The sequence below is a fragment of the Tenrec ecaudatus genome, chromosome 2 (genome assembly GCF_050624435.1).
Source record: "Tenrec ecaudatus isolate mTenEca1 chromosome 2, mTenEca1.hap1, whole genome shotgun sequence".
Lineage (NCBI taxonomy): Eukaryota > Metazoa > Chordata > Mammalia > Afrosoricida > Tenrecidae > Tenrec > Tenrec ecaudatus.
Window position 1 is genome coordinate 197,141,764 of NC_134531.1, and position 24,617 is coordinate 197,166,380.

The 24,617-nt window shown below is 37.2% G+C and overlaps 1 protein-coding gene and 1 pseudogene across 1 annotated transcript; both read left to right on the plus strand.

Annotated features, from left to right (window-relative positions):
- Positions 1-719: 719 nt before the first annotated feature.
- LOC142440298 (olfactory receptor 2M2-like) lies at positions 720-4,858 on the plus strand (annotated as a pseudogene).
- A 9,829-nt stretch (positions 4,859-14,687) lies between these two features.
- LOC142440299 (olfactory receptor 2M3-like) lies at positions 14,688-18,026 on the plus strand. Its single transcript, XM_075542773.1, has 2 exons — positions 14,688-14,844; positions 17,119-18,026. The coding sequence occupies exons 1-2, from the start codon at positions 14,688-14,690 to the stop codon at positions 18,024-18,026; spliced, it is 1,065 nt and encodes a 354-aa protein (XP_075398888.1).
- Positions 18,027-24,617: the final 6,591 nt, after the last annotated feature.

Below are 24,617 nucleotides of genomic sequence, written 5' to 3' on the forward strand. Positions count from 1 at the left end.
AGGAACAACATTTGAATAACTGGGATGCAAGAACAAGACACATCAAAGAAATCAGCAACAAAAATACTAATGGGATTCCAGGAAAGAAACTTCCCCAACATAGAGAATGAAAACCAGTCAATCATTCAGGAAACAGAGAAGACACCAATTAGACTGAACTGCAGGAAGAATTCACCAAGGCATGTTAGTCAAATTATCCAACTTTGAGGAAAAACAGAAAATCTTAAGATCAAATAGATAAAAAGAGGCAGTCACCTAAAAGGGTGCTCAGATAACAACGTGCTAAGATTTATTAGCAGGTATTGTGAAGAAAAGGAGAGAGTAGAAAGTTGGAAGATAATAATGCCAACCCAGGAATTCTCTATCCCGCCGAACTATCCATCAAAATAGAAGGAAAGTTAAGAGTTTTCCTGGACAGGGAAAAATTCAGAGAATATGCTAAAAGAAACCAAACCCTAACAAAAAACTTGACAAATCACTTTGGACAGAAGAACAACAATTACAGAGCACAAACAAGAGACCATCACATAGTGCAAATCCATCCAGAAGTCAACACACTGAAAACAACCTCCAAGATAACAGTGGCCCAATGGTGAAAGAAGGCAAGAATGAATCCCACCCCTCTCCCCCAACCACACACATACACAATACACTGATAAGGAGGGAGGCAGGAAAATATCCAGCATCCAAGGTAGGAGAGGATCAAAAAGAATCCAGAGATGGCTATAACTCTGACTGTCAGTGGTCTCCTGAACTCACCCACTAAAAAACAGAGGTAAGCAGACTGGATTAGAAAACATAATCCATCAATCTATTGTGTGCAAGGATAAAAATACTCTCAGAAAAAAATCTTAAGCTCTGAGAAAAAATTTAGGTTGAGAATCAAAGACTGGTGTAAAGTATATCAAGAAAATGGCAATTTAAGAAAATCAGTTATTGCAATCCTAATCTCTGACAAAATTGACCTCCAGGTGCAAGTCCTAAAAAGACATAAGGATGGGCAATATATAATGCTCCAGGAAACAGTAGATCAGGAACCAGAAAGCACTATAAATATATAAATACCCAATGAGTGGTCTTCAAAATTCATCAATCAAATTATTCAAAATACGAAAACAGAGATCACAGGTCTGACAACCATGGTAGGTGACTTCAATACACCACCTCCAAGAAAGATAGATCCATGGGAAAGAAGCTCAACAAAGAGGCTGCAGAACTAAATTGCACAATTAGGAAACTCAGCCGGGTAGACATATTTACAGCTCTCTAACCAAATACAAAAGTTCATATTATTTTCAAGAGCACGTGGTACATATTTTAAAATAGACCACATGCTGGGACATAATTAGAAGCTGAGCAATTTCAAACATATAGAGGTTATTCAGACTTCCTTCTCTAACTATCACATCATAAAGCTGGGAATCAATAAGAGGAAGATAAAAGTAAGAGCAAACACTTGGAAGATGAACCACTTTCTTCTTCAAAATGAATGGGCTCTGACCCCAATGAGAGATGAAATTCAGACTTTTTTTGAAACTAATGAGAATGAAAATACAATGTACCAAAACTGATACAGCAGTTGTCAAAGGATGTTTGATAGTGGTAAATGCACATATGAAAAATGAAGAGAGACTTATGGTCAATATACTATCATAAACCTCCAACAATTGGAACAGAGTCAACAGAATAATCCCTCTAATAGCAAAACAAAAGAAATAATAAAAATCGGGGTGGAAAATAAAGAGGTGGCAAAACAAGAAAATAGTGCAAAGAATCACTGCAGTAAAAAGCTGGTTCTTTTTTTAAGAAACATGTTATTAGGGGCTCATACAACTCTTATCACAATCAATACATATAATACATCAATTGTATAAAGCACATCTGTACATTCTTTGCCCTAATCATTTTCAAAGCATTTGCTCTCCACTTAAGCCCTTTGCATCAGGTCCTCTTTTTCCCCCCTCCCTCCCTGCTTCCCCCTCCCTCATGAGCCCTTGATAATTTATAGATTGTTATTTTGTCATATCTTGCCCTATCTGGAGTCTCCCTTCACGCCCTTTTCTGTTGCCCATCCCCCAGGGAGGAGGTCATATGTAGATCCTTGTAATTGGTTCCCCCTTTCCAACCCACTCACCCTCTACTCTCCCAGTATCTCCCCTCACACCCCTGGTCCTGAAGGTATCATCCACCCTGGATTCCCTGTGCCTCCAGCTCCTATATGCACCAGTGTACAACCTCTGTTCTATCCAGACTTGCAAGGTAGAATTTGGATCATGGTAGTTGGGAGGGGAGGAAGCATTTAGGATCTGGGGTAAAGCTGTATTCTTCATCAGTGCTACATCGCACACTGACTGACTCATCTCCTCCCCTAGACCCCTCTGTGAGGGGATATCCAGGGGTTGACAAATGGGCTTTGGGCCTCCACTCTGCACTTCCCCCTTCATTCACTATGGTAAGATTTTTTTTTTTTTGATGATGCCTTATACCTGATCCCTTTGGCACCTCGTGATTGCACAGGCTGGTGTGCTTCTATCATGTGGAATTTGTTGGTTCTGAGCTAGATGGCCACTTGTTCACCTTCAGGCCTTTAAGACCCCAGACACTATCTCTTTTGATAGCCGGGCACCATCAGCTTTCTTCGCCATATTTGCTTATGCACCCGTTTGTCCTCGGCAATTGTTTCATGGGCGTGTGAACCCAATGATATGATTTTTTTGTTCTTTGATGCCTGAAAACTTATCCCTTCGGGACCACGTGGTCACACAGGCTGGTGTGTTCTTCCATGTGGGCTTTGTTGATTCTGAGCTAGATGGCCGCTTGTTTATCTTCAAGCCTTTAAGACCCCAGACACTATCTCTTTTGATAGCCAGGCACCATAAGCTTTCTTCATCACATTTACTTGTTCATCCGCTTTGGCTTCAACAGTTGTGTCAGGAGGGTGAGCATCATAGAATGCCAATTTAATAGAAGAAAGTATTCATGCATTGAGGGAGTGCTTGAGTAGAGTCCAAAGGTCCTTCCGCCACCTTAATACTACACCTGTATATATAGACACATAGATCTATTTCTCATCCTCATATATATATTTGCTTATGTACATGTCTTTGTCTAGACCTCTATAAATGCCCTTTGTCTCCTAGTTCTTTCCTCTATTTCTCTTGATTTTCCTCCTGTCCCACTATCATGCTCCGTCCCCACCTGGGTTACAGCTATAACTCTTCTTTACGTAACCTTACCCTTGATTATTCTGAACAAGAGAATTCTGCATAGTTTCATAAATTGAGTGCATAGCTTACAATCAAGGATGTGTTTGTCAGGGTTGAAGTCTCTCACCAGACTCATTCAATCTGTATGCTGTACAATCAAAGAAGTTGGGTTAAAAGAAGAAATGGACCACAGAATGTTCATTTTCTATCTCTGAATACTTGTATCTTCTTTTATGCCACAACTGTATCTGTGAAATAGAATAGAACTGGATGTCTTCAAAATATTAGATCTGGGATTTGAAACATCACTGCCACATGACATAGACTGAGGACTTTCTATCAGATGCTGTCCTACATTGCTACTGTTAGTCCATTGCTATGAAAGACATTTTATAAATACAGATATAGATTTACTTATCACACATAGGTAAGCATACAAGCGAGACTGATCTATCACTGGTCTTTTACCTCTTTATGTCATAATGGTTTATAGGTTGCTTGTTTGCTTGTTTTCTAAGTCATAGAATCCTAAGTTGTCCAAAGGAAAGGAGTGTGTCTTATTAAGCTTTACATTCCCCACATCAATCACTGCAGATCCTCGATCACAGAAGCGGCTCCCGCAGTCTGTGCTAGGTAAAAGTGAAAGGATGGGATTCTCAGAGGCACGAGGCATCTGGACAAAGTCCAGCATTTTTTAGCAAACGTTGAGCGATCCTGACAAGATGTAATGGTGCTATAGTATTACTGACATGATGAATTAATAAGAAAATAGGTGTAAATAAGATACCTGGAAGTCCTCGTCTACACAATACTGCTCGTGTACGTCATTGCCATCACTGGAAACACCATTCTGGTCCTTCTCCTCCTTCTTGATCCCCAGCTCCGGAGCCCCATGTACTTCCTGCTCAGTCAGCTCTCCCTCATGGACATCTCCCTCATCTCCACCACTGTCCCCAAGATGCTAACCAACTTTTTCTCAGGCACAACAGATATTTCATACAGTGCCTGTGGGACACAGGTCTATTTGTATATTTCCCTTGCAGGAAGTGAATGTATTCTGCTCACCCTGATGGCCTACGATCGATATGTGGCTATTTGTAACCCCCTGAGGTATGCGACCCTCATGAATTCCCATGTGTGCCTGCAGATGGCCATTGGGTCCTGCGTTGGCGGAGCTCTTAATTCCCTACTGCAAACCACATATTCCATGCGTTTTCCTACATGTGGCTCCAGAGAAATCCATCATTTCTTCTGTGAGATACAGGCTGTTCTCAAGTTGTCATGTGAGGACACGGCAGCCTATGAGAAAGCAGTGTCGGTAAGGGGAATTATAGTTCTTCTCATACCTTAGGCCTCATCCTCACTTCCTATGCTCCCATCTTCCTAAACGTTCTCCGCATAGAATCTCCCAAAGGGAGAAATAATGTTTTCGCTACATGTTCTTCCATCTGACAGTGGTGCTTCTCTACTTTGGTCCAACTATGGTCATCTATTTGACATCCAGCGCCTTGCACTCCTCAGAACAAGACCAGAGTCTCTCTGTATTCTATACCATCCTCACCCCCATGCTGAACCCGCTGATATACAGTCTAAGGAACAAGGATGTTGCAAAGGCTCTAAGAAAAATATGTGCAAAAATTAATCATAATTAGCATGCTAGGTACTGAGATTATGAAAATTTCAACAATTCTAAAATAACCTAATTTTGTTACTCTTGTACAATGGAAACAATTATCTACTAAGTTAACAATATTTATCACTAACAGTACTTTATGAAAGACTGTGCTATAAAATCCTTTTCAATTATTGTAAATAATTTGAAAAGTTATTATAAGTCAATATAATATTTATAAGTCAATATAAATTTGACGTATATTTAGTGATTTTAATGATTTTTATATTTTATTAATGTAGCTTTCTCCACACCTTAAAAATTAATTGATAAACTATGATATTTAAAAACAATTTGCCTGACTTATTTACTATAAATGAATTTAAAGTCAGTCAGGGAAGATAAAATCATGATATATTAATGTACTTCTGTTTCCTATCTGCAAATGAAAGTATTTACAGTTATCTACCCTCTGATTTCAAGAAAATTTAGCTCACTTCCATTCTACTCTGAATGAATCTCCTACTACAAGAATACTACAGACACATGGGCAATAGATGGTTTTTGAATTAAATGTCAAATAAATATTGATATTTTTGCTCCACAATTAGGTAGTTCAAGTGTGTTACTTTCATTAGGATTGTAACTTCTTATGGAATGATATTCTCTGTTCAGTAAGAAATAACTTGTATATTTCCAAAAGGAAAATGTGATTAAATGTTGTGCTACAGGTCAAGCAATACAAGCTTTGAACTTGGTCATCCACATGAATTCTTGAGTTTTTTTCCCCCATTTTGTCACAGATGAGATTTCAGTTCGAAAACAGATGGGTTGTTCTATTAAACTAAATCATTATTATTATCATTATTATTGTACAAGGCTTCATGCCCTATATTGTTTAAAACAAGACAGCTGTATCAACCTCTTTCCAAAAGAGACATCAAAAGTGCTACCTTCTAAAACTTCCCTGAAATGATTTTAATCCCAATAGCCTTCATGACTGATAATGAACTGGAGAAGAAATAATTGTTTGCATTCTAATTGTTTACAAGTTTTGAGCTATTGATACATAAGAATGAGAATGGAATTATTTTAGTGTAACTTTTCTTTCCTTTTTGATGCCTTTGAAAATGTAACAAAACCCAAAGTCAAGTCCAATAAAGATCTTATCCTCATCACGTTTCTTCCCTAATTAAACTGGCTACTCACAACTAGATATATAATTGAAGTAAATAAGGTCTGGATTATGAACAGATATTCTCACATCTTTGTCCACCTCATAACAACAAAGAGATGGAAACAACATAAGTGTATATTAAAATGTAAATGAATAAAAATCTATGGTACATGAATACAAGGAAATATTACATAGTATTATAATTATAAACTATCAGCAACAGTTGATTATGTGGATGAAACTGAAGGATATAACACTGACAGAATGACGAGTGCAACGAATGTATAAGGGTGGTTTGCTCAATTGATGTATGTATGGATTGTGATGAGTTGCATGAATTAGAAAAAAACAATACAAAGAAGATAAGAAAGTATTACTCACAATATTATTTAACCTTATTGAAATTTTCTACTTCTGGATCTCCCCTGAGGATGGGCACTGTATCCGTTTTTATCAATATATTAAAATGAAACTGGCTTAAAAAAAAAGAAATGAGAGTAATAGTGGATCAGGCTATTATAAAAAATTCCATGTAAAAGTTTAGAGTCAGTTTAAAAAATTGAAGAAGTTAATGGTTACTAGGGACAGAGGGGAAGTACATGAACAAAAACACAATTTAAGAAATATAAAAATAAATGTACAAATATGCTTGACACACTGGATATATGTATGTATGTATTGTTATAAGAGTTTTATGAGCCACAATAAAATGATTTTAAATTTAAAAAAGAAATACAAAAATAAAATAAATGTAAATTTAAAAATAATTCAATTGGAAAATGAGCAAAAGGCATGAACAGACATGTGATTAAAGTAATGACCAATAACCATTGGTAAAAATGTTTAAAATATCATTAGTCTTTAGATAAAGTATTAAAACAAGAAGATGTTACTACATACTTATCGGAATGGATAAAAGTTTTAAACATGCTAACAAAGAAAATAATTGTTGTATCACTCCTATTTTGCTGGTAGCACTTTCAGCTGGCAAGGCTACTTTAAAGAAACTCTGGCATTTTCTTTAAAAATTAACACGTGAATATGATTCAACCTAGCTATTTCACTCTTGCACATAGTTCCTAGAGCACTACTAAGTTACATTCACTTGTCTATGAAAGGCTGTGTAAAATGTCATAGGCACTTTATTCACAACAGTCAAGACCTGGAATCAATCCAGAGAGCATTAAACAGGTGGTGGCAAAACAAAGTGGGATGCACTTTAGCATGATGGCTCAGCGACGCTTCTAGAACAAGGGATAAAACACTGATACATAGAGCAATCCAGATGAAATTCTAGGAGAATTTGCTAAATCAAAAACATCAATACAAAAACATTCCATATTTATTCCATATATATGATTCCATGAGTAAAAAATCAATACGAAATATTACATATTTATTCCACTTTTTGATGTATTCAAAATTTTAAAAACATGGGAAATGAAAAGTAGATTGAACAAATTACTGGATTCATGAAGTCAAGATAATGACAGGAAGAGGGAAGGGTGTGATTATAAATAAATAACAAGGATAATCCATGTGGTGAAAGAACCCTGTGTATTTTGACTATATCAATGCTTCATCTGTCAGTTTACCTACAATATTGTCATAGGAAATATTGACAATATCTCCTGGTAAAAAGGAAAATTAACTTGATAAAATATGCATAAAAATGCTACTGTAACTAACTTAATTATAAAATATTAAACTGTTTCATTCCAATATACACTAAAAAACTGTACAGAAAATGAAGTCAAGAAAATTATACCATTTACAATGTTCAAATGAAAGATAAAATATTTGGGGGAAAATGGTAGAAATAAAAGATGAGGGAACCTATTACAAGGATCTACATATAACCTCTTCCCTGGGGTATGGACAACAGAAAAGTGGGTGAAGAGAGACATCGGACAGTGTAAAATATGATAAAATAATAATAACTTATAAATTATCAAGGGTTCATGAGGGAGGTGGGAACATGGAGGGGGTAGTAAATGAGGACCTGATACAAAGGGCTTAAGTAGAAAGCAAATGTTTTGAGAATGATGAGGGCAACAAATATACAAATGTGCTTGACATACAATAGATGAATTTATGGATTGTTATTAGAGTTGTATGTGCTCCCAATAAAATTATTAGAAACAAAATAAAAGAAACCCCTCAAAAAACTCTAAATCACTAATATAAGAAACCAAAACAGAACTACATAAATAAAAGACTATGCCATACTCATAGATTAGAAACTTAACATTGTGAATATTAGAAAGTGATGTGCATATACAAATGTATGTTAGACAGGGTTCTCTAGAGAAACAAAACCAGGACACTTGTGATTTTATATATATTTATATAGATGGATATATACCACATAAGAAATAAATAACTAATTAGTTTGTAGAGCAGTACAAATGACTCAGTGCAACTCACTTCTGTGAGACAGCTAATACACTGGCAGTCCATCAAGTCTTGAAGATCACCTTGTGGAAGTCAAGGAAGCAGACAGCTGAGACCTCTGTAGAGCAATTCAGGCAATCCAACGACAGTCAGCAAACAGCAAGGTAGGTCACCAAGAGTCAACCAGATGACAGGGTCTGACAGACCCCAGCTCAAATGATGTATAGTCCATTTGCATGGTGAAGCAGGTCATGAAGGAACCTCAAACTACACATGCACAGTTCCACATGTAGTGTAGTTCACAAATTGAGACAGAGAACCAGATAAGGCAGGCTCACACTGGTCCAACAATCAAAGAGCAAGAGACAAGCAAGGCAAGGCTCACCTAGCCATTTATCTCTCTGTCCTTCAATTAATCCCACATGTGTTCATTGGTCAGGTTGGCACAATAAACCTACCTATCACAAAATACAATCCTGATACAGATTCAACATCATTCTCTGTAGAGATGGAAAAAATAATCACCAACATGTTTATGGACAAAAAAGAGATCCAGGATGAGCATAACACTACTAAAGCAGGCCTCTCAACGTGAGATTTTAAACCCTACTATACATTCAAAATACTCAAAACAGATTGGTATTGATAAATGGCAGACCCATAGAGCAATAGAACAAATTTGAGAAGTCATAATTAGCTCCATCAACATACAAACAGCTAATTTTGGAAAAGGACCAAAGCACATTAAATGTGGAAAGTAATTGTCTCTTTAATACATAATGCTGGCAAAAATGGATACCGAATTGCAGAAGGATGAATTAGGAACCATATCTCACATAATATAAAAAATAACTCAAGATGAATCAAAGATCTCAAATTAATACCTAAAACTATAAAAATCATCAATGAAAAAACAGGGTCTAAGCTCTGAGCCCTAACGCATGATATAAACCAATTGTCAAACATAACTGAAAACACACAAATACAGAAAACAGACTAGATAGATAACTGGAACCTTCTAAAAATTAGACATGTAATCCACAAACTGGAATAAAAAGTTGACAATGCCATACCCGAAAAGGACGAATATCTGAAATGTATTGCAACAAGAAAAAGACAATCCCAATTAAAAAGCCGGTGCTGTATTCCTAACTGGACAGTTTTGACCTAGTTTTTAATCCATCCCTTGGTGACCCAGGGCATGTGTTGCTGGAACTGTAGACTCTATTCTTTCAAGGTCTACAACATCTTTCATAGATCCCATGAAAATGACTCTGTGTGGAAACCCCACTCATCCAACTAGGCTTGACCTAAAACTCACCTATAGTCAATCTGAGGAACTGATATGCTCCCTTGGATCCCCTCGTGTGAGGAGACGCAGATGACTGCTGTATAAGGTGTTGGAAATGGTGGTGGTTGAACTGTGGTTCAGATTTCAGGTTTTGAGGGTGCCAAATAAATGGTGGTGTGTGACTACTAAATAGTTATTATTTTACTTCTCCCCTTGCTTTCTATGACAAGCACTAGCATAGTAGGCCTAGGTTTGCCTTTGTGAATGAGTGAGAGTGCCCTATCACCAACCTCCATTGTTTGTGTAAATAGCGTGCAAATAACTTAGGTGTTTAATCTGTAGAAATCAGCAATTCACGAATTGGGATCTGAAAATCCAGTCTATACATGTATAATTCCGTTTTATCAACAAAATGTTAAAATCTACAGAATTGGCTGCACTAAGAACACTATCAATAGAATTACCATATGCCCCATGGGGGTGAGTTATAATATTCTCTATCAAAAAAGGATAATGATGTCTCTAAAGTGAACCGTAGACATATATAAGCAATAGGTATATGACTAGATTTTGGACTTGCACTTAATTCTAGCCCTCAACAAAGGAAAATTAGTTCTGATGATATGACCTGACACAATATTCACCCTCATTAAGAGATTGTTGAAGATACAGTGCTATAGCCAGGTGTGGTGAAGAAGTTGGTACCTGGCTATCAGAAACAATAGTGTGTGGGATCTTAAATACTTTTCTTAAAAGAAGCAGCAATTTAAATGAGGTGTCAACTAAATTCACATGGACAAAGCATGTTAGCCTGTATGAGCCACAGATCATAAATAATAAAACTGAAATTGGAAGGAGATATTGGTATCAGAGCTTCAATAGTGAACACCTGGTTTGAAATCGACTTTGGATAATTGTGGGACAATAGCCCAAAAGTCATAACTATAATAAACATACATTCAACCAGTGAAAGACTCGAAATATATAAATCAAATCGCTATAGAAATCCAAAAATATATAGCCACCTTGACAATAATAACAGGAAACTTCAATACACCACTCTCATTAAAGACACAAAAGAGTTAAATAACAAAATCAATAAAATCAACCTCATGGGCATTAAAAAATTCTACATCCAACAGAAACACAGTATACATTCTCCTCCAATGCACACAGAACATTCTCAAGAACAGACCATAAATCATGCCTCAACAATGAAAAAAAAAGTGAGATCCTGCAAACTATCTTCTCAGACCACAATGCTATGAAACTAGAAATCAACAATAAAATAAAGTGAAACAGAAAGACATGGAAATATTTCAACAAAACACTAAAAAATAATTGGGTAATAAAGCAACTAAGGGAGGACAATTTTTAAAATCTCTTGAGACAAATGAGAGTGATAACACAGCATACCATAAACAAGGCACAGCAAAAGCAATAATCAGAGGGCAATTTGACGCAATCAACAAGCACATGAAAAAAGAAAAGAAATAAAAAATCTACACCCTAACACAATACACTCAAGAACTGGAAGAAGGACAGCAACATAAGTGACTCGTGAAAGAAGGAAAGAGATCATAAGGATCAGACAGATATAAAGTCTATAGGAAAAACCTGGAAAAATCAACAAGACAAGAAGTTAACCCTCTGAAAGAGTTAACAAAATAGGCAACAACATTGACAAACATAAAAAGTGTGGGGGAGGGTGAGAAAAGGTACAAATATTCAGAATAAGAGATGAAAATGGTGACATAACAACGGATTTGATTGAAATAAGAAAATAGCACACTTTGAGGAAAAAACAATATCCAAACAAATTCAGCAATCTAGAGAAAAATGGACAGATAACTAGAAATACATCATCTACTTCAGTTAATGCAGATAGATATTGAAAAGCTCAATAGACCCATAACAGAAGAAAAAATAAAGCAAGTCATTAAGAAACTTTCAATAAAGAAAAAAGCCCAGGACCAGATGGTTTTGCAAGGGAATTCTATCAAGCATTCAGAGAATACTTAACACCAATACTGCACAAACTGTTCCAGAACATAGAAAAAGACAACAAGCTCTCAATCTCATTCTATGAGACCAGCATAACACAGATCCCCAAACCATGCAATGACCCCACAAAGAAAGAAATTTATAGATATAGACATTAAAATCCTCAACCAAATACTGGCCAGCAAAATTCAATGTCATATAAAAAAGAAATCACTGTAACCAAATGATATTCATTCCAGGTATGCAGGGATAGTTCAATATTTGAAAAACAATCAATATAATCAATCACATAAACAAAGTAAAGAATAAAAACCAAATGATCATATCAATAGATGCAGAAAACGCATCTGACAATATCCAACACTCATTTTATAATATATAAACATTCAACAAAATAGAATACAAGGAAAATTCCTCAACATAATAAAAGCCATATCTGAAAAACCAACAGGCAACATCACTCCCACTGGGGAAAAACTAGAATCATTACCACTGAAAGTAGGACAGACAAAGATGTCTTCTCTCGCCACTGCTATTCAACATCGTACTAGAAGTCTTAGCTAGAGCCATCAGACAACAAAAAGAAATCAAGAAATACAACCAGGCATACACTGGTGATGGGGATTCAATGTGGTTCAATTAGTGTGGAAAATGGTGTGGTATTTTTTTAAAAATTGAGAAGAGAAATGCCCTAGCAATCCCTTTCCTTACTATACATCCTAGAGAAATAAAAACCTCCACAAAAATAACTGTATGCACACCTATAGTCTTTGCAGCACTATTCACAATACGCAAAAAAAAGAACACCCCATATAAAGCAACTTTGCTACATACATACAACCCTAGTGTAATGATCTGTGAAACATCTTATAGCATAGATAAACCTGGAACTTTCTATGTTGGGTGAATTTAGGCAATTGGAAAAGGGAAAATGTTGTTATAATTTTCTATGAGTAGTAAAAAGTCATGGAAAGATCTTCACACTAAAAGAAACCTTATTTGATGATTTCTCAGTGTGGTAGGAGAACGGAAGAGAAGTCATGGACTAGACAGCATAGCATATAAATGCTAACTTGGGTGAAGGGGAACGCAATAAGAGGGAGTTGTAAAAAAATCATAAAGGTAGATGAAGACCTAGATGTTTGCAAGAGTTAAATGAAAAAAAGAAGTAAATATAATTCTATACACAGTCTTTCAATACAACTCAAAACGTGACACCATCATTTAAACATGATATTCTATAATAGAGCAACATAAAAATATTCTATACCTAACAATTGCAGTTCAGTGAACAACTACACTATAACCTTATCAACATATTCCCCCATCGAGGAAAGTTTGTAAGGCCACTTCATGCTTTACCCTCCCCAATTTGCGTATCCAATTTCTTCACTTCCCACTGATATCAATCTAGTGCTCTGAAAAGACAAGCATGTTCTTTGATATGAAGAATCATTATCCCAGTTGAAACTGTGAGAATCTGAATCCATAAGCAAAGTCAAATCAGGATAGGCCATTCATAAATTCAGCACCAATATGCACCAATTCACAGGATCAAAAATTCATCTGGTTGGGTTCTGGTCAGAACACAATGTGGGCCGCCTCACTTAGCTTCACCAGAGTGTCCATTGGCCACCTCGCCTTTCAATCATGGACCCTGACACACATTCTCAACAACTCTAGCCCACTTGGGCTGAAATTCCACGCTACTCTTTAAAAGTCAGACCAGCCATCCCTCTCTAGTCTTTTCCTCTAGTCTGTATAATCCAGGTCTCTGGATGTCAGTGGCTGTAATCAACCCATCTCTCTATTGCTGATTTTTCCCACTTCCACTGTACAAGTGGTCCAGATAGTCACCTAGTGAGATTTTCAGGCTGTCCACAGGCTCTCTTTAACTTTCAGACCTAGAGAGGAGAATTTCTTCATGGCTTTAGATGTTCCCAGCTTCAGAAGCAAACCACTAGTTCAAAACTCAAAAAGGCCAAATTCCATTTTTTCCCTCACCATTCTGCCAATAGCTCTTTCAGCAAGTCTTTTTGAATGCAAGTGTACTGAACAAGACACTGAGGGGTGGGGGGTAATCTTTTTAGAGCCTTCTTTGTAGGTAGGTCCTATACCCATTTAAAGATCCAAATAAAAGCAGAAGACCATGTGCTTGCTCTCTATTTCTATACTTACAATAATCATTTTTATCACACATTGTATCAGTGACAATAGACAGTAGAAATCAGTAAAAACCTAGTACAGCCAGACCCTGAGCACATTCTTAAAACAAATTCACTCCTTATCTAAAACAGTCAAAATCACTCCTTATCTAAACTGTACCATTCATGTGCAATAGATGTTTGCCTGCATCAAGCCAGGACTGGTCCTCCTGTTAGCCATTTTGACTAAGCAGCATGGTCTCAGAGAAGTTCAGGGGTGATTTTGCCTCCTGAGTTCAAATTTTATATTTATCATATTTATTTTTCACCAATTCAGACTGATAACAAAAAAAAAAACTTCTAGGAATTAAAACTTCACATGTCCTGCAATTTATTGGGTTGTTTCCAAAAACAACCCAGTAAACAACATGACCACATCTGGCCTCTGGCTAGACAAAGAAGAAAGCCTGAAATAAGGCAGAGGTCAGAAAAGACTCCACTGTCCATCTACCTGGATCGTTTCTTTAGTACCCCACTCCCAAGGTACCATATTGTGCTAGGCCTGGATGACTAGAGAGACAAACATAGTGACACTCACATGTGTACAAGAAAGAGCATTATATCAAAAATTTATTGTACATCAAGAGAACATCTCAGTCCAATGCAACTCAAGTCCATAATCTAATCCTAGTTCATAAATCGTCCTTTTGACTCACACAGCCATATGCAATGAAGCAGAGTGCAGGAAGATCACAGGCCAGTGGGCGCACAGTACCGTGGATCCCATGGTGGTGAACACATCCCAGCATATCTCACCAGCAGGAGGGGAGCTTCCCAGGACTCCCCTTATGAGTAGGCCATGGCCACAAGGAGGTACCATCAGGCTGGACTATACCCTCGACACATCGATATCTTCAAGTTGACAGAAAATTTTGTAGCTACACTTTCCGTCACTGGGGAAAATATACAGAACTTTCACTTTGTGTTAAGAGCAGAAACTCTGCTGTCTTCCATGGGTATTGTCAGGATTTTCTGAAGAAGCAGTGCTTCTACCCTAAGAATATAAAATCACCAGGTGGGTCCAAAAAACGTGGCCACGTCGCTTGTTAGTTTGAAAAGTGAAATAACTTGTTCTGTAAAGTGAATATAATTTATTTGATTCTTTACATTACATTATTTGTTTAGACTTTAATATAAATCAAATGCTGTCTACCGTAAGCACAGTAACATATGCCAACCATTAACATATTATTAAATGGTCCTGTTCTATTCCAAACGAAGCTCACTGCCATGCAGTAGATTCTGAGTGATAATAGCCCTACAGGGCAGAGTAGATTTCCCATGTATGTTTCTGAAACTGTAAATTTAACAAGAGTAGACAGTCTCAACTTTCCACCTAGAAATGATTTGTGGTTTTGAACTACTGACCTTCTGGTTAGCAGTCCAATGCATAACCCCTCATGCCACAAGGACTTTCCTTGTGCTGTCCATTTACTACATCTTTTATTTAGGATTAAATACTAAAGTGAGAAAAAATGCTGTCATTTCATTCATGATCAATGAATATAATAACTGATAAAAAGGACATTTTTAAAAAGACAATTTAATGGATGACTGAAAAGGATTTTAAAAGTTTAGAAATTTAAAAAAGAACTCAGGTGATGAATGTCCTCTGAGGCTGAATATGTCATGCTGGAGTAGAAACTTGGTGAGAGTGTTAAGCTGTACCAAGAACTGTATATCATCAAAACTTACAGTGGTATTGTGTTATATGCTTCTCCATTTTCGGCATATGAAGCCCAGGATTGATGAACCTATAGAGACAGTGAGTAGAATAAGGGGTTCTGTTGGAGGGGCTCCACTGGGCGGGGATGGATAAAGGCAGATGATGTCAAGGAGTCCATGGAGGAAAAAAAAATGTTTGGAAACTGATTGTGGTAACAATTGTACAATTCTCCTTGATGTGATTGAAATGTGGATTGATCTGTGTATTACATCTCAACTAGTAGAAGAAAATCTCAGCTATAATTAAGACATTTTGATGAAGAGGAAGACAGTGCTATTCTCAAAAGAAATAGTAAAATCACTATGGTAGTCTAAACTGAGCCTGAGAAAATAAACTCAAAATAATTAAAGGCCAGGCATAGAACTCTCCAGGGATATTCCTCTGGGGTTATCCTGACCTTCAATAGCATATGACCTGGGCTCTTCCCTCACTTCTATATAGCCAGATTCACTGCCATCTGGTAGCACACCATTTAAAGAATTGAGTTTGATGCAGCAAGTCATGAGAGAAAGATAAATACAGAATGACTTCCCTGGACCGTGGAGCAGGATTCTTTTAGAGATACAAACCACAGGCATAGAAGATAATATTTTGAAGAGTAATGATCAGAGTACAGAAAAGCATGTGAGTGATTTTCTTTCCATTGAATCCATGATGGTCTGTAAGCTTAATTACTATATTCAAGATTTTGGGAGGTTGAAATTAATTAAGAACTGAAGAAGAAGAGCTGTATATGGGTGGTTTGACTGGCTTAATGAAATAAAATATGTCATGATGTCTTATCTTAATCATTCAGCATGTTCACTGATTCCTCGTTGGTTCCATAAGTGTTAAATGTGCTCCCTCAAAGAGATCTCTTTATGTCTTGTATAATCTGTTTTGTGTGGCATGAGGAAGTGATATTAATGCAGGAAGTGCACAAAACACAGAATTTAGTATTTATTTGGTGCCAGAGGGAAAAGTACACATCCCTGAGCTCAGTACAAACAGGGTGTTACCCCGAGGACAATTGCAGGTGGGGGTCTCAGGGTTAGTACACAATGAAGTCTTTTTGGTCAGTTTAAAATTTTCTAATCTGGAGTGTGCGGAAAGGGAGGGAATTTTAATCATGGGATTCCATATGGGAGAAGCTAGCATAGTCAAGGAGGAACTATAGCTTCCAAGAGAACGCTATAAAATAGTAACAGCTTTCACTTACAGGAAGGTATATGGATTAGGTTCTGAGTGTTAGTTAAGAACCAAGACTGTGGAGAGTGTGTGTGAAATATAGGAACATTCGTGTCAGAAATTGGGTAAAAGACAACTAGGAAGAATTAACGCATGTCATGGTTGGAAAACAGTCAATGACATATTTGAAGCAGAATTATGAATATTGTATCATCACAAAGTAATTATATGAAAAATTTTATCCGATAATATCCCCCCAGAGTTCACTGATGTATTTATTCTTTGTTCCTCCAGTCGTATGCAAAACATGAGGAGTGATAACGAGACCTATTGTCAGGTTTTATCCTTCTTGGACTTTTTCCAGGAACAAGACACGTTAGTGTTCTAATCTTCACCATACTCCTGGTCTACATTGTTGCCATCTCAGGAAACACAACCCTGGTCCTCCTCCTGGTTCTGGACCCCCAGCTCCATAGCCCCATGTACTTCTTGCTCAGTCAGCTCTCCCTCATGGATGTCTCCCTCATTTCCACGACTGTCCCCAAGATGCTAACCAATTTTTTTTCAGGAACATCAGATATCTCATCTATTGCCTGTGGGACTCAGATTTATTTTCATTCTGTCTCTGGAGGCAGTGAATGCATTTTGCTCACTCTGATGGCCTATGACAGATATGTGGCTATTTGTAAACCCTTGAGGTATGGGGCCATTATGAATTCTGAGGTTTGTTTTCAGATGGCCATGGTGTCATGGGGAGGAGGAGCATTTAATGCCCTAATCCAAACCATATACACTTTGCATCTACCGAGGTGTGGCGCAAGAGAAGTTCACCATTTCTTCTGTGAACTACAGGCAGTGCTCAAGCTATCATGCGAGGACACCTCAATTTATGAAAAAGTAGTTTTTGTGGATGGAATTGTATTAAATCTCATACCCTTTGGCCTTATTTTGGCATCCTACATTTTTATTTTCCACAATGTTCTCCGCTTAAATTCTACCAAGGCAAGAAACAAAGCCCTCACCACCTGCTCTTCCCATCTGATGGTAGTATGTCTCTACTTTGGTCCAACCATGTTCATCTACATGATTCCCAGTGTCTTGCACACCTCTGAGCAAGATGAGGGTCTCTCTGTATTCTATACCATCCTAACCCCTATGCTAAACTCCCTCATATACAGCCTAAGAAATAAGGAGGTGGGAAAAGCTCTCAAGAAAGTTCTGGGCAAAGTTTATAACATAAGATAGCAATATTCAGAGTTTCTGAATACCAAATGATTCTGGTGACAATTTCCAGCCATTAATTTTATGACTTCTTAATGGATACCAATAATGTTAACAATTCTCAACTGGATCTATGCTTATATTATGTAAATTTTAGAGCATTTTCGATTATCTCAATGATTAGTGTTTGATGTGGCCTACAGTTCATATACATAGACACAATGTTGTTAATATTCACTATGCGAAGGTTTGAAATATTTTAAACTATAGTCATCTGATTTGCTCTCATCAGGTAGCATAAATTCAGCCCAAGAGTCCAAGTCAAAGATTTCCTTATGTCTTAATGATGACATTCATAGTCACCTAACATCTGAGTTCTATAAAATTTGCTTCTATTACATTATAAAATAGATCATTCACATGAAATTCACAGTACTGGGCTAACAATCTGGATGCTGTTTTATTAAACTTTTTAAATGTTTTAATTTTTTAATTCAACTTTATATGCTTAACAATTGCATTTTTCAAATGCAACGTATCATCTTTATTTCAGGGTAATTGATACTTGGAGCAGTAACTAATGAAATGTTATTTTAATTCTAATTAATGTGCTTTGTTTACTATGAAAATACAAATGTCATTTGCAAAAGTAGATTGGATACAATTGGAAAATCAAATCAGGAATCACTTGGAAATGTGCATGAGAATATTTGATCAAATGCTGGTTTTCAATTCAATGGCAAGATGGCATTTCATGACTTCATCCCCAAAGCAGAGCTTAGCTCAAGCATCTGAGTGTATGCAGCTTATTGAAAGAGTAATCCCAGGAATCATAACAAGTTATAGATAATGTTGAGTTGACATGAAGGGGAATTTCAGAACACTTCATCCTGAACAAGTGTTCAGCAGAACAAAGTGACACTGTGTGGTTTATAATCAGGCACAAAGTGTGAAGTTTTTCAGTGTAGAACTGCATCATGTGCCAGGGTGTCTAGGATGTGGAATGAGGAGCAGCTAGAATGTGGAAGAAGAACAGGATAGAATATTATTTCTGAACTGTTTATATATAACTTAATCCATTAACATGGACAACATGATCAGTTATAAGAAGCTATATTTTCATCTTTGAAATTTCAGTTTATTAACAATATGGTGGCAATTCATTTACCTTTATAATCTAACATGCACCCAGAGTTTTAGATGATCTTCAGAAACAACAGCTATTACCTCACTCAACAATCTCCACTGCACAACACCCTTGCTCCAACCATTCCATGTGCACTGAGGTAAGGTATAAATTACCCAGCATGTTATTCAGGGTACAGAGCTCCCTTTTTAGTCACAGTTATAATTTCTTTCCCTTTTGGTGTCCTATAACTTTTCAAGCAGAAAAGTAACCATCTGTGTTGGGAACTGCAATCATTTAAGGCTTGATAATCCATGACATTGAGTCAGGAGACGTTAAAGCTCATTTTAATTTTTTCTGGGTTATTCTTCTCTAACCTTCATCATTAGCACAATATGATGACTAATCTGTAAAAAATGAACAGAGATGGATTAACTTTGTTATTTAGACATAAAACATTTCATCTTTAAATTTTTAGGCAACATGATGTGTTGAAAAATACACTAGAATTTTAAATTCAGGACCAAAAATCCTCAGTTTAGAAGTTCAGAGTAAACCTATCAATTATCTCTCTAAAACAAATTTTGTAATATAGAGCAAAAATACAAAGGAAAGTATGATAAGAATGGGTGGTATGAGGGGCAACCATGAGTCCCCAATAAGCCTTTCAGGTCAAACGAACACCTCAAGCTGCCCCTTTGGTCAACACATAATGCAAGGTCACAGAGAGTTTCTTTAAATAAAAGTGTGAGAGAATATCATTCATAATATTAGATTTCCTAATTATGACAAAAAGAGAAATCCATAATCATTATCTTTTCTATATGCCCTCTAGCATAGTAGGGTTATGGTGAGGGAGCAACTATACTTTATACAGACAATCTCTGTGGTTTTAAAATATACTTAACTGTGGAGGATTGTAAATGTTGACAAGATGTTTGTGAAGACATGCATAGGGAACAACTCTTAAATGTCTAAGGAAATTAAGGCGACACAATCATGTCTCAGTGTTTTTCTAAGATGTACCCCTAGCACAAAATCAATGGAAGAACTGATTGGGAAGTTTAACAAAATTGCTTCATTCCCTTATCATGAAGTCTGTTGTAGTGCTGCAATTGAAACCATACACTGAAATTTAAATTCAGCAAACACATTTTCAACATGCCTGCCAAAATTCCAGATATTTTGACATATATATTGTATTACTACATCCAAGAGTATAAAAAGTTAACCCTTTAAGATCATCTTTTAGATATAACATCTGGGGTCTTAAAGGCTTGAAGATACACAATCCACCAGCTAGCTCTGAAGCAACAAATCCCACATGGAAGAAGCACACCAGCCAGTGTGATCACAAGGTGTCTATGGTATCAAGCATCTAAGAGCCAGAACAAAATCATTCCCAATGTTAATGCGGGGTCAAAGAGTGGAGACCTGATGCTCAACTATAGACATTTAGACATCCCCGCATAGAAGGGTCACATGGAAGAGAGGAGCAAGGTATACCACCAGTGAAACACACAACTTTCCTGTAGTTCTTTGGTGCTTCCTTCACCCCACTATCATGACCTCAATTCTACCTTACAAATCAGATTAGACCAGAGCATGCACACTGCTACAGATAAGAGCCCGCAACACAGGGAATCCAGGATAGATAAACCCCTCAGGGCCAACAAGCAGAGTAGAGAACCAGGAAAATTAGGGGAGGGTGGTGGTAGAAGTAGGGAATTGATCACAAGGATCAATTATAACCCCCTCCCAGGGGGATGAATAATGGAAAAGTGGGTGAGGGGCAATGGAGGACGATATAAGATATGGAAATAATTATCTACAACTTATCAAGGAGTCATGAAGGACGGTGGGTGGGGAGGGAGAGGGAGGAAATGGGGAGCTAATATCAGGGACGCAAGTGAGAAGAGAATGCTTTGAAAATGATGACGGCAGCATATGTGCAATGTGTTTGACATACTGCATGAATGTATGGATAGTAATAAGGGATGTAAGAGTCCCCAATTAAAGTATTTTTAAATCACCTTTTAATGATGATCTTATTATATGCTATCATGATGTTTAATGATAAAGTTAAATATTAATTAGGAACTATTTTCCAGTTCTGGTTCAGATTTGAGGTAGAATTGAAATAAATTACTTATCTTGTTTACTTTATTTTTTCAAGTTTTATTGACATATAATTCAAATGTCATAAAATTCAACAGTTTAATCACATCAAGAAGAACTGTACAATTATCACCCCAATCAGTTTAGGAACATTTTCTTAATTTTTGTACTTATTGTTATTAGCTTCCCATTTCACCTTCAACCTCACTGCCACACCTCCAATGAATGAATAATCCAGTTACCATCTCTGTAGATTACAGAGCCTGAATTTCATATACAGAGAAATATTTAAAAAACAAAATAACAAGACTAACTAAGTAAAACAGCTAAAAGCCTCAATTGAAAATAAAGCAGATAATATTAAAAATTCCAATGGGGCATAAGACAGAGTAAATGACTGAAGACTTAATTTTGACTGCATCTGAAAACAATTCAATTTCCAATGCAGTCTACATGACAGAAAGGCTGTTCTTTGTCCATGGTCAGAGGGATTCAGCAAGGATATAGTCCAGTATATTTCACCTTCACTTAAAAAATAAGTTTTAAAATAAGTCCACAGGGAGAATAAACGTTAAGATACTACATTACATTTTAATCTAACTAGTTGTTGTTGTTGTTGTTGTTGGGTGCCATTGAGCTGGCTTCCACCCATAGCACCTTCATGCACACACACACAAATATTGCTCATCAAAGTTGTTCCTGTGATTGGATCCATTGATGCAGCCACTGGGTCAGTCCATCTGGTGGAGGGTCTTTCTCCTTCCTTGCTGCTCCTCCGCTTTACTAAACATGATGTCCTTTTCCAGGGACTGGTCTCTCCTGACAATATATCCAAAGTATGTAAGACAAAGTCTTGGCATCATAGCCCCTAAGGAATGCTCTGGCCTTGTTTCCTCCATGACAGATTGGTTTGTTCTTTAAGCGGTTTATCATACTTTCAATATTCTTCTCCAGCACCACAATTCAAAATGAATTTATTTTCCCATGATCTTCCTTATTCAAAGTCCAACTTTCATATGCATATGATACAATGGAGAATACCATGATTTGGGTCAGGTGCATCTTTGTCATCAAAGTAACATCCTTGCTTTTCACAACTTTAAAGAGGTTTTGTACAGCAGATTTGCCTAATGCAAGAGTATTATTTCCATGAGTCTTGATTGTGGATCCAAGTAAGACAAAATCCTTGACCACTTAAACTCTTTCTCCATTTACCATGATGTTACCTATTGGTCACAAGGCCTCCTCATTTCAGCAGCAAAGATAGAAACAAAACCATAAACAACTAAAAGCAAAAGAAACCAAATAAGACTTCATCAAGATGACAGCAAAAAGTCCACATACCGTATACTCGAATATACGCCTACCTGAATATCAGCCAAGGCACCTAATTTTACCACAAAAACTGCATACAAATGTGCGGAAAGAGTCAGCTTATACATGAATATATGCAGTATACCAAAATGACCCTAAATGTCAACGGATTAAAGGCCAAAAAACCCAAGACAAGGTTAGGGGGGAAAATTCAGATTTCCCAGGACTATATAAATTTATTACTATTTTCATGATTTATTTGTTTTTCTCAGACTGGTGTTTATCTGGCAAGCATGGTTCTGCATCCAGAAATGTGTGTCATTGAAAGTTTTGTACTATCTTCAAACTTCATAGTTTGTGTAAATAGTGTACAGTGTTTAAGTTTTTAATCGATACAAATCACCAATTAACCTATTGTGGTCTTAAAATTTGTCCTATACATGTAAGAATCCGTTTTCTCAACAGTAACTTAAGTTCTATACCACAAACTGAATTATATACACTATAAATAGAATTACTTTATGCCCCATGGCTGTGGTTTTTATTAATTTACAATTATTTTTTTAATTTACAATTAATATTTTCCTATTAAATGCGAATGATTTTTCTAAAATGAACCAGGGAGTGAAGGAGCAACCTAACATTTAGAATGGAGTCCAACAGTAAAATTATAGAAAATTCAAGGGGAGAATAAACCTGGTGTTAATTTCATGGTTAGATGAATTAGTTTCTTTCCAAATCTCAGTGAATCAAACCACAGATGCTATGCTATGATGACTTTAGAATCTGACCTTACAGGAACATGGCACCCCACCATGGCCACATTCAATAAACTGGAATTAGTAAATGAAAGCCCCAAGGATAGTATTGGAACATTTTCAGATACTGAAAATTTCATGAATAGAATCAGACCATTTTTGAGTCTCCTGGAGGACTTCCTGGAAGATTGCAACTGAGTGACACATACCAGAGGGCCTCTGCAAAAATCAGCCCAGGAGAGTTACTAGGAGGGAAACTGAACACTGCTGGATTGCAGGAGGAGCATCATAAAGATAAGTATGCAGTGATCCACAAGTTTTTGAGGGGTTGGGAGCTTTTGGATTACCAGAGTGGAGGCCAGCTAGGACTTGACCTTAGCCCCATCACTGCCTCGCCCGAGGACAATTTGGAGTCAATGCAGGGGCATTATCTCAACACAGCCACAGCTTGCCTCTACCAGGGGCAGGGATTAAACATTTGTAGCCCCACAGGCTGTGATCAGGGTTCAGCTATACAGTTACTTTTGTTTTCCTCTCTTCTCTCTATCCCCCCACCCCCAGAGTCTCAGCAGGCTTGATTTTCTTTTTCTCCTCTTTGTCTCTTCCCTGTTCTCTCACACTCCACTGCCGACCTCCAGACCAGTCCACTTAGCCTAGGGCATTTACACCTCTCCCACACCCAGTTAAGTGAGCTCCACCCTGTGCAGCATAGCCCAAAGTTGGGAAAGCCTGCCTGCCCTCCAACAGGAACTACACCACCCAACTTCTTACCGGGGAATCCCTGCCTGTGTGGCTGTAGGAGCTCCTATTTTTTCCTCTATTGTCCCAGGAGACTGAGGGAACTTCTTCCCACTGACCATAGTGTTTCACACTCCCTAAAGCAGCTCAACCAACACTCACCAATGTCCCACACTGCTGCAGGAACCTCTGCCCAACCTCCATAGTGATCTACCTGGCCAAGGTAATTCCGCCCACCATACATGGTGTTCTACATCAAAGCAGGCAACCCACCAGCCGTCTGGGGCACTTACCTGAGAGGGAAGCTACAGGGGGATAAGTGGTATGCTAATTCCATAGTGAAATTAGCTATAAGAAGTTTGAAGAAGCATTCCTACAAGTCTCCCACACAGAGCCATTGCTCTTCGACTCTCCAGAAAATGGCACCTGGATCCTTTAAAACAAATCAACACATATAGTCATCAGCACCAACGACTTCAATGAAAAACAGGATAAACAAAAGGCAATTGCAGAAGATGTCCTGAACCTAACAACATACACAGAAGAAGCAGACATTGATCT

What these genes read in the sequence shown, in the direction of transcription:
- LOC142440299 (XM_075542773.1), top strand. Translation starts at nt 14,688, where the DNA reads ATGGCCACAAGGAGGTACCATCAGGCTGGACTATACCCTCGACACATC. An exon ending in AACTCTGCTGTCTTCCATGG is followed by an intron (nt 14,845 to 17,118) that starts GTATTGTCAGGA and finishes ACCTATTGTCAG; the next exon opens with GTTTTATCCTTCTTGGACTT.